At 63.3% G+C, this 10,947-nt stretch overlaps 1 protein-coding gene across 1 annotated transcript; it reads left to right on the forward strand.

Moving 5' to 3' along the window:
• The first annotated feature begins 664 nt into the window (after window positions 1–664).
• LOC148161868 (epididymal-specific lipocalin-10-like) lies at window positions 665–3,517 on the forward strand. Its single transcript, XM_088020520.1, has 5 exons — window positions 665–775; window positions 1,430–1,569; window positions 1,917–1,987; window positions 2,281–2,474; window positions 3,443–3,517. The coding sequence occupies exons 1-5, from the start codon at window positions 665–667 to the stop codon at window positions 3,515–3,517; spliced, it is 591 nt and encodes a 196-aa protein (XP_087876646.1).
• Window positions 3,518–10,947: the final 7,430 nt, after the last annotated feature.

Here is a 10,947-nt window from a genome sequence, read left to right on the forward strand (position 1 = left end):
CGGGCTGACGCAGTGGGCGTGGGTGCCCACCAGGGTGCGCGGCTGGGGTGCCACAGTGTCCAGGGCACAAGAGTGTGGCTTTCCCAGGCCTGGGGCATTGGGGCCAGGGCAGGGGGCAGGATTCCAGAGGGACCGAGCCTGTGGCTCCTCCTGTGGTCTGGTGGGGCCGTGCCTGACGTCATGGCGGAAGCTGGGTTGGGGGCTGCCCATCACTCACGGAGGGGGGCGGTGCGTGCAGGCTAGGGGTGGGCACGCTCACACACACCCAGCAGCCCTGTCCGGCAGCACCTGCTCGGGACGGAAAGCCCTGCTGTCACGCTGGTGCCTTCTGTGCCCCATCGTCACCGTGGTCCTGCTTCTCACGTGCAAATATCTCTATGAAGTGACTCACAGGGATGCCTCCCGGCTGCTTGCCTCTCTTCCTCGGGGGCTAGGATGGGAGGCCCAGGGGTCTCACAGGGGAACACGATGGCCTTCAAATTCAGGCAGCACCCGCCAGGCCGAGCCCCTAGGCCGCCCGCCTGTGTCCCAAAGCCCCTCTCCCCCCACATTGACCCACCCCAGGCTGGCTCAAGGCTCTGGGTTGGCTGGACGCCCACGGCAGGGTCAGGTGGGTGGGGAGACTTAAACTCAGTGCCCCGGTGGCCGAGGAAGGAGGGTGACAATGGGACCAGGGAGGCTGACGTGTGTGCTGGTCTTGGCGCTTATGCCTGCTACGGGGTCCCGGCCGCAGGGACAGCTACCCAGGGAGTCCCACAACCTCAACTGGAACAAGGTGAGCCACACACCTGCGTTCCCCAAGGCTGACAGCCAGGCCGACCGGGGCCAGGCATGCAGTGTGTGTGGTGGCTGGAAGATCACTCCCTGAAAATCTCCAAAGGGCCATCCTGGAACAGGGGGCAGTGCCGCGAGGGCGGAAGGAGTTTCAGGCCCTGGCCTCTCTCTGAGGAGCTGGTGGCCATGCAAGAAGGGGGAGGGCCGAGGGCCCCAGGCAGGTGCTGCCTCAGGGCCCCGGGGATGCTAGGTGGGCAGAGGCCGAACGAGCAGAGCGTGTTCCAGAACAACCAGATGGCTGGCAGGTGGAAGGTTCTAGTGGAGGCGGCCGTGGGAACTGACACCCCGGGAATGTGGGTTTGTGGCAGGAAGTCAGAGGGATGGGGCCGAGGGCCGAGCTGGAAGGAAGGGGGAGGCCTTTCACGGGAAGGGAATTCCAGCACATGGTAAGCACAGCCCGGCCCTCGGGGCCCCAGCACACCCGGCACCTGCCCGCCAAGGCCCAGAGGGGCAGCCGGGGCCCTGTGCAGGGGCTGTGCCGACCTGTTGGTGCTGGACCCGGCCTGGGCCTCAGGCCAATGTCACTGTCCGGTGGGTTCCTGAGGGCCCGGCTGGGAGCCTGGCACGGGCAGCTACGTCAGCACGCTCTCCACAGTTTTCAGGGTTCTGGTACATTCTGGCTGTCGCCTCTGAGGGCCAGAGATTCTTGCCAGGCAGAGACAGGAGGAAGCTGGGGGCATCGATGTTGGAGGTCCACAAAGCGGGCCAGCTGAAGGTGGTCCTTGCCTTCAGCCAGTGAGTGGACCGGGGAGGGGGCCCAGCACATTCTTCACGGAGCCCTGACCACAAACAGCCCAGACATCTCCCTGTCAAGAGGGGAAAGGGAGCCGGGGGCGGGGGGAGCCAGATCCACGATCACCTGCACATCTGACAGACCATCTCTGCGGCCCCGAAACCCTTCCTGCCCCTAAAAATTAAGGCCTGATTTTGGGAGAGGCCACCACGTACACGGGAGCACTCGGCAGAGAGTGGGTGTTCCGAGGGTTTCCCTTAAGCTGTGGGACTGACCCTGCACCAAACTGGAAAATTCCAGGAAACCAGAGCCAACAAAGGGCTCCCGCCTTGCCGCCTCCCCCCCCCAGGTCACAGGGGTGTCAGTCACACACATTAATTCTGCGGAAAGATAGGAAAAAGGCGATGTTCAGGAATACTTGTGCGTAGGAAGGCCCGGGCCTGGAGAGAAAGACCTGGGGGCGGGCGTGTCCCCGGCTTCACGGCCACAGGCCCGGGAGAGGCCGCTCCTCTGTCCCAGGGCTGGGTGGATGGGAGGGACAGCGGCCCACGGGGCAGGCAGCCAGGCCACGGTCCCAGAGCGCACTAGCATGCAAGTGCCCGCAGCCTAGGCCTGGAAGGTGGTTGGGTGTGTGGGAGGGACTCCTGACCCTTCCCAGTTGCCCCTGCTGTGCAGGCCTGATCGGGCGGCCCCACGCTTCTCTTCTGGTCCAGTGAAGGGGGTCGAGGGCTTCCACGTGCTGTCCACCGACTGCAGCTACGGCGTGGTCTACGTGCACCTGGGCCGGGCCGGCCGGACCTCTAAGACCCTGCTGCTCCTCAGTGAGTCCAGTGGAAAAATCTGGGGAGGGGGCGTGCGGGGTGTGGGTCAGGTGGGGGACGGAGGGGTGACAAGCTCAGAGGGCAAGGTATGGAAGCACCTGCCTCAGCTCGGGCTCCCTGACAGAGCACTACAGACCGCACCGCACGGGCGCCAGCGATGGACATTGATCCTCACGGCTCAGCGCGCCGACCTGGCGAATTCCGGGGAGGTCCCCATTCCTGGTTTGCAGATGGCCGCCTCTTCACTATGTCAAGTGTCGGGGAGAGGGCTCCGGTGTCTTCCTCTTCTTATACGGGCACTGACCCCATCATGAGCACCCAGCTAACCTCACACACCTCCCAAGGCCCCAAGATGTCGCACCATCCCTCTGGGGCTCTGATGGATGAATTTGGGGGGACACGAACACACATCCGTTCCTGTCACGGCCCTTGCGCTGCGGGCTGTCAGGAAGTGGGAGGTAGGAGGTCAGGGCCGGGACACACACAGCAAACGGGTGGCCAGGTGGGCGGGTGGAGCACGGCGCCCGGACGGGGGGACCGGGTGGGCGGGTCTCTGGTGTGGCTGCCACGGGGCTGAGTGGGGGCGGCCAGTGCACGGGCGGAGCCCAGAGGGCAACAGGCCCGGAGTGGGACTAACCCTCTGCATGGAGGCAGGGGACCCCCTGGGCTGAGGGCAGGATCGGGGGAGCAGGGGGAGGTGGTGAAGGGAGGGTGGGCGGGGAGCTGCTGTCCAGGGAGGGGTGGGGGGAAGGGGGCACAAACCCACTTCGGGGCACCGAGGCCTGCAGGACAGCCATCGGAGAGGTCGGAGGGGTCCCGTGGAGTCTCCGTGGAGGAGGGCGTGGCCAGGAGCGCAGCGGGAGGGGCATCAGGCTCCGGCCCATGGGTCCTGTGAGCAGAGGGGCCTCCCCAAGTGGCCCTGTGTGGTGCCCGCCTTGGGACTGCACTGGGGACACCCCCCTACCTCGGAGCACAGAGGGGACAGAGGCACACTCCCCATCACCCACCTACTGCCCCCTCCCTTGGCAGCACACTGGCTTCTCTGTCCTGCCAGCTCGGAGGGCGCTGCGGTGGCCACGGGCTCGGGGACGGCCCCAGAGGGCCAGAGCTGGGGACTCTGACCTTGTGACTCTGCTTTCAACTGCAGGCAGACAGAGCAGGTCCAGCTTCCCGAGCATAAAAAATTCGTAGACATATGGGAGATTTTGGAGCTCGCAAACGGTGTGACTGTTCTCCCAAAGATGGTAACAGACGGCCACGGGCCCTCCCGTGCAGGCCAACAGCATGCCCGGCCCCCATCCATGCCGTCGAGCTCAGTGCTTCTCTCCCTCCTGCAGCCTCGTGTGCCCACACCATCCCGCCCTGAGAGCCAGCGTCCACCCACCCGTCCCCTCGGGGCTCCACCCGCGGTTCCCCTTGACCCCGGGAACATCGCTCAAGACTGCAGGTCTGCACAGCCAATGGCCTATTGGGACGCGTTGGAATACCCCAGGCCACTGATGGGGTGAAGTCCAGGGCCATGGCCGTAGCCCAAGCGGGATCCTTTATGATCTTGGAGAGATGGGGATAGGAAGGGGGTAGGAGGGCAGGTGTTGGCCAGGCAGGAGGATGCCCGACCGGACCCATTCTGCCCACGCCCTCCAGATTCCGTGGGGGAAAGAGTCTGCCACACTTCTCTGCTGAGAAGTAGACCACGGCTCTTGGACCAACGTCGTCCTTCTGTATGCGTCCCACAGCGCGTCTGCCACCAGTCCCCGTGGGCCCTGACGTCCTACACTTCCTCAGGAAGTCTTCCACTTATTCGCCCAACATTTCCAAGCACCCGTGACAGGCCAGGCACGTGCTAGCTGCCGGGGAGAGGCAAACTGGCAAATTCAGTTTCAGAGATCTGATGCCAGGACAGGCTCGCACCAGCGCAGCCGCCCTTCACACGACCGCAGACTCGGGGAAGTGTCTGGAGAGAGCGCAAAACAACGGCAGGTCTGACTCACGCCGGGTGGAGCAGGAGGGGTCAGGGAGGGCTTCTCGGAGGAAGGGACATTCGGAAGAGAGCTGAGGCACAGAGGTAGTTAGGGAAGTTGGGTGGGCTTCCGCGGAAGAGGAGACCACTTGTGAAAAACCCCAGAGTGGTGGAAGCGGAGGGAAGGGTGAGGGGGGGAGAGCACAGGCCGTGGAGGGAGGTTCAGTCCGAGGACAGGGAGCCCCGGGCAGGCTCGGGGGCTGAGCTTGGAGCCCAGGACCCCCAAACGGAGATGCCACGTGGGGGGCTGGAGTTCAGAGGACAGAGAGATGTGGGAGCCGGACACGTGGAGTCACCAGTATGTAGTTGGCGATGCAATTCGCTGGTGCGGTTAGGGCCACCCGAGGAGAACACAGTAGAATGGCATCAGTCAGCTACTACCACGTAAGGACCACCCACAGGATCTCTGTGCTATGAACCGACACGAATGTACTTAGCTTTCCCGTCTGGGCAGCATGGGGTCAGGTGGCGCAGGCCGGCCCTGCTGGGCGGCGGGGGTCTCCGCAGCTTGCGCCCGCCTTGGGGGGTGACTGTCCGTGACTGGTTCGTGCCGGCTCTGCTGCCATTGTCCCCCTCTCACCGAGGGCGGCCACGTCCCGCTCGTCTCACGGCCACGCCGAGGCCACAGCAGGCGAGGCCACAGCAGGCTGGGAGGAAGGGCTCAGCACAGGACTGCATTTCTGCCTCAGCGGCTAAGTGAAGCATGTCGAGGGGCCAAACCCCAAGTGCAGAAGGGCCTGCACAGGGTCTGTCGAGGGTCACAGCCCTGGGCACGCGCAGGAGCCCAGGCTGAACCCAGCTCTGTGTCCTCACACAAGGGCTGCACCCAGGCCTTGCGTGGGCTGTGGGTGGGGTGGGGTGGGAGGGTGTCACTGTATAGATGGGGCATGGGGGGGGTCAGCATTGAACAGCTGGGGGAGGGGCCCTCGCGGCTGGGGCTCTTGTCTGAGGAGGAAGTTGGGTGAGGGGACCCCGGCCATGGTGACCTCACTTCCCTGACAACAGAGCCCATCAGAATTTGGAACCCAGGTAACCAGGAACCCACATTCCAGAGACAGCCCCCGGCCCAGCTCATTACATTGCAGATAGTGAAACTAAGATGTTCGCGTGCTGCGTTCCCAGATCCGGAGGTTGCCGACGGAAGAAAGCGTGCCCAGCAAATGCTGTCTCAAGATGTCCGTTCAGGGCTCCCCACCGCCTCTGGCCGTTTGGTCGGAAAGACCACAAGGTGACACCAGGAGTCCCAGAGCCGGCCACCCAGCCCCACAGGGTCTAATCCACCTGTGCAGCCCCAGGTCCCCACCCGTGTGTGTGTGTGTGTGTGTGTGTGTGTGTGTGTGTGTGTGTGTGTGTGTGTGTGTGAAGAGGGGTCATGTAGGGTGGGCCAACCCCATTCAAGAGCAGGCTGATGAGGGGTCAGATACCCAGTGGGCAGGTCTTGTTCAAGGTCAAGGGTGGCTGGGTGGGACGGGGTGTGCGCGGATGCGAGCTTCTGCCCTGGGTTTATCCCAATTGCCCTGGAGCGGGGGTCACTGTACCGCGTGCAGGGCTGGGCACGCAGAGATGTGTCTGATCTGGGAGCAGGAGGGGGACAGGGCAGGGGGACAGGGAGGCTGGCTGGGCAGGGCTGTGATGCCTCTGGGCCGGCTACCCGTCCCTGTCTTTGCAGACCACGGATGAAATCGGGAGGAGGCTGGCGGACAGCCATGATATTTCTGGGACCTGGGGCGTGACCCCACAGGGGTCCCCAGGAGCAGGTGCTGGGGATTGCGGGGGAAGGCCTCCGACACCACCCAGACCACTGTCCCTGGTGGTCATTGACTGGATTGTGCTCCAGGAATGGAGCCCACGGAGACCGAGCTCGAGGCTGAGAAGCCTGGGGCGGGGTGCCTGTGGGTGTGTGGGGACGGGTCGGGGCAGGCCCCACAGGGAGGAGCCCCGAGAGGCTGGTGTGGGGCCAGGAGCAAAGACTGTGTGCAGAGCACCCAGCGGGTGGACTGCAGTCGGGGAGACGTCCCGGGGAGGGCACCTTCCTGGCTGCGGCTTCTCTGGGAGGCTCTGGGCTGGGCTCTGTCTTGCAAATACCCACGGAGAGCAGGCACGGGGGTGAGCTTTCCTCCTCTCACAGATGTTCCACGACCTAAGGAGCTAGAGCCGGCTCCAACTCCCTCAGCAGCTCTACAGGGAGGGGTGGTGCCTGCAGAGACTTCAGCAGGAGCCCAGGAGCCGGCAGTTGACCCGGCACCTGCCCACGGAGAGCCTGACGCCGACCAGGAAGGGCCTGCTCGAGAACCTGTGCCCGGAGAGCCTGCCCCTGTTCTTGCCACTGTTCCTGCCGGAGCCAGGGCCCCTGTGCCTGCCCCGAACTGTGGCCCTGCTCCTTGCCCAGACCCCGCTCCTGCCCTGGATCCTGACCCGTCCCTACCCCTGCCAGTGCCCCTGTCCCTGCCCCTGACCCAGATACTACCTGCGTTCCTGTATGTGCCACTGCTGCAGACCCCGTCCCTCCCCTTGCACCTGCCCCTTCCCCTTCCCCTGCTTGTGCTCCTGTTCTGGCCCCTGACCCAAGTCCTGCCCCTTCCCCTGACCATGCCTGTGTCCCTGTTTTCGCCTCTGACCCAAATCTTGCCCCCACTCATGTCCCTGTCCCTGCCCGTGCCCCTGCTAGAGCCGATGGCCCTTCCCTTGCCCCTACTCGTGCCCCTGCAGCTGCCACTTCCCCAGCACCTGCCTGTGCACCTGTTCTTGCCCCTGCTCTGGATCCTGACCCAGCCCCTGGCCTGGAGCCTGCCCCTTCCCTTGCCCCGGTCTGTGCTCCGATTCTTGCCCCTGACCCGGGTTCTGCCCCTGCCCCTGCCCCTTCCCCGACGTGTGCACCTGTTCTTGCCCCTGACCCAGCTCCTGCGCTGGATCCTGCCCCTTCCCCTGCCCCTGCCTGTATTCCTGTTCTTGCCCCTGTCCTGGCTTCTGCCCCTGCAACTGTCCATTCCCCTGCCCCTCCCTCTGCTCCGGTGCTTGCCTCTGACCCAGCTCCTTCCCCTTTCCCTACCCGTTTCCCTGCTCCTGCATGTGCACCCATTCCTGCCCATGACCCACCTCCTGCCCCTGCACCTGTCCGTTCCTCTACCTGTGTCCCTGTCCGTGCCCCTGCCAGAGCCTATGCCCATTCCCCTGCCTGGGTCCCCGTTCCTGCCCCTGCCCCTGCCAGAGCCAATGCCCTTTCCCCTACCTGGGTCCCTGTCCCTGTCCCTGCCCCTGCAAGAGCCTATGCCCCTTCCCCTGCCTGGGTCCCTGTTCCTGCCCCTGCCCCTGCCAGAGCCGATGCCCTTTCCCCTGCTTTCCAGCACCGCGGGCCCTTCCCTTGGCCCTGCCTGTGCTCCTGTACTTGCCCATGACCCAGCTCCTACCGTGCATCCGGACCCTGTCCCTGCTCTTGTATCTGGCTCTGCTCTTGCATCTGGCCCTGCCCCTCCTCCTGTTCCTGCAGGGCTCCCAGAACCACAGCCAGAGCCCACATCCTCGTGGGGAGAGCCCCTTGTACAATTCCCCTTATTTCCATCACCCGACCCTGATGCCCCGCCAGATTGTTTCATCCCCTCCCCCTGTGTTCTTTCTCTCTGGTACATATTAACTGTTATATTATCTTTCCTTATCCTCTACGCTGTTTATTATTTATTTTAAATAAAATTAATTGTTTTCTGTTGGACAAGTCTGCAGCATTAATTATATTCCCAATGCTGTGCCACCGCACCACAGAACATTGCTGCACAATATCTGCTTCCGCAAAGGACACCCTGAACCAGAAGGCCTCCCTGCCCATTTCTCCCCGAGCCCAGCCCCTGGCGACCCCTAAGCTGCTTTCTCTCTCTGTTCCTTTCCTGGGTGTTTCCTGTACGTGGAATCACGCAATAGGGGCCTTTGTGTCTGCCCCCCTATTTTCAAAGGGAACTCGTTTCCTTCTGTGTTTATTGGACACAGAATTTCCCTTATTCGATATTGAAATGCCTGGGGCTTACAGATCAGACGTAATCAGAGAGGCCACTTTAGGAATTATGGGCACAATCTTGGGGCCGAGACCCCTGTTCCTGCTGGGACACCTCAGCCTGACCCCAGACAGGACAGGGCTGGTTCCTCCTGTGGCCCACACAGAAACCAGGGAAATGCAGAAAGCTGGAAGACACACCCCAAAAGGCAATGCATTGCTCACAACCCAAGGCCAGAGAAAGGTTTCAGCGGACTCTGGTCCAAACCAGGCTCCAAGTCACTGGGTTCCACAGGGAGAGACCACACGCATGCAAGTCCAAGTGGGGACAGGCACGGGGGGAGTCAGAGAAGCGGAGCTAGCAGGTAAGGACTCTGGCAAAAACAAAAAACTCTATGGAGGCAGCGCTGGTCACCCTCAGACGGGCAGGTGTCTGGTCTGGGGACCAGCAGCACTGGGGAGAACGTGAGGAAGCGGAGGTCCCCTGGAGGAAAGGGTGACGGCACCCCTATCTGGGAGGACAGTGCGCAGCACCCATCCCAGCCTGCAGGTGCACCCATCACCTACTGTGGGCAGCTCAATCCCAGCTTGTTGAAGGGAAGACCCGTGTCCATAATCCCCTATTTGCAACAGAATCCATAAAGGGGAGTTTGTGGGTCAACACGTATACAGTGTTTAAGGTACAAGTCTCGAATTCCAACATCCATGGTCTGCTTGTCCACCTTGAGCCTTGTTTGGGAAGCAGGGGTGGGGACGCCCGGGGCTGTGACCTGTGGGAGGGGTGGGGAGGGGGAGCTCTGAATGGAGTGACCAAAGCACACGGGGTGACCTGCCCAGGAGGGACCCTCTCGGTCCCCAGCCCCTCTCCTGACCTCGTGCACGATGGCGAGGGTGTGATGATGAAGGTGCTGGCCCTTGGCTGGCGAGTTCCGTAGCTGGTGTCGGAGCTGCTCAGGCTGCACACCGGGCTCTGATCCCAGAGCTGGCGCAAGAGCTGAAGCTGCAGCTGCCCCAGTCTCGGGAGCTGTGGCTCGCATCGCTGTTGGACCTGCCTCGAGCTCTGGGGCAGGTGCTAGAGCTGAATCCCCCTCCAGAGATGATCTAGATCCGGTTCCGCACTTGGATAAGGCTCTTGAACCCACGAACGGCTTTCCTCCCCTGCCCATTTCATGGATGACAAAACTCGGGGCGGTGACGGGACCGGCTACATGGGGGTAATGGCTACGGGGGGATTCAGCCCAAGGATCCTGCATGCCCTTCACCTCGTGCCCCATACAGGTCGGTCCTGAGCTGCCCGACAGGGGCAAGGGCCTGAACCGCTGCTCCCGGCACCTGATCCCACCTGATCAGAGACACTCCCCTGGGTCGTGAAGTCCTCGTTTGACCTCTACTCCGGCCAGCCCCACGCGAGCAGGGACCGTGCGTCCTCACTGCTTGGGCACCATCTCCAGATGGCGGACTGGCCACTGCAGCGGGGTTGGTCACCACTATACCGTCGACGTGGATGCAGGAGCAGCTACAGGCCGAAAGCCCGCTCCGCAGCTCGAGGCATTTGATCTTCTGTTGCGGTGCCACTGCTGGGAGCTTGGGAGCCCGGGAGCTGGAGCCAAGTGCGCCCCAGTGTGAGTAAGCCCGCTGGAACTACGGCTCCATCACCAACTCCAGAGCTAGAGCCAATGCAAAATCCGAGCTGGCCCAGCTCCACAGTCAGCTGCGGGTGTTCCCCGGACACGGAGCAGGCGCTCGCTCCCCCTGCAGAGCTAGAGCCAGTGGGCTCCGCGCAGCAAGCCCCAACCCAGGACCCGCTGGGTTCCCTCTTCCCTCACAGACTTCTGCAGTTCCTCTGTGATTCCCCAGCGCTGGGACAGAGCAGACACTGCACCCACACCACCCCCTCCTTGGGTTTCCAGTTCAACAGGAGGGACCACAGACAGATAGAGGCGTGGGGCACGCTCCCCTGAGGAAGGCAGGGGTGCTCACACCCGTGATGGAGGGCTCCCTCTCATGCAGATTGCCGGCCCCCCGCACCTGCTGGCCACACCTGCCCCTGCCTGGATGGCCAGTGTGGGTGGGCTGGGGGGGCCTGACCTCTGGATGGAGCATCCCCAAGGCTGCCCCAGGGGGTGTGTGGAAGGGCAGGCCCGGCCACTGACTTTGTTTCTTGCCCACCTACCTCCAGGGCCATCTCCTCCATTCTGGGCACATGGCTGGACTAGACTCGGAGGACTTCTGTCAGCCAAAGACGTTCCCTGCCTCAAGCAGCTGGTGGCCCATGTGCAGCTCAACATGCCCTGTTCCGACCTGGAGCACCAAGCCCACCTTCTCCTGACCCAGCTGGAGCACGCAGAGCCCACAGTGGCCGAGCCTGAGGGTGAGAACACCGGGGCTGTGTGCCTGAGTGTGTGGGGGGAAGGGTCAGGGCTGGTCCCACAGAGAGGAGCCCCGGAGGCTGGTGTGGGGCTTGGAGGAAAGACTGGGCTCCGAGTGCCCAGTGGGTGGACTGCAGTCCGGGAGACGTCCCAGGGAGGTCTCCTTCCTACCTGGGGCATCTCTGGGA

Source organism: Eumetopias jubatus, unplaced genomic scaffold (assembly GCF_037043125.1).
Source record: "Eumetopias jubatus isolate StellerSeaLion01/CBP00866 unplaced genomic scaffold, mEumJub1_p1.0 scaffold_47, whole genome shotgun sequence".
Lineage (NCBI taxonomy): Eukaryota > Metazoa > Chordata > Mammalia > Carnivora > Otariidae > Eumetopias > Eumetopias jubatus.

Bases quoted from the DNA above. Each gene is read 5' to 3' on its own strand.
- LOC148161868 (XM_088020520.1), top strand. From the start codon at position 665: ATGGGACCAGGGAGGCTGACGTGTGTGCTGGTCTTGGCGCTTATGCCT. The intron at 776-1,429 runs GTGAGCCACACA...CGCTCTCCACAG, and splicing joins ACAACCTCAACTGGAACAAG to TTTTCAGGGTTCTGGTACAT. The intron at 1,988-2,280 runs GTGCGTAGGAAG...CTTCTGGTCCAG, and splicing joins GGCGATGTTCAGGAATACTT to TGAAGGGGGTCGAGGGCTTC.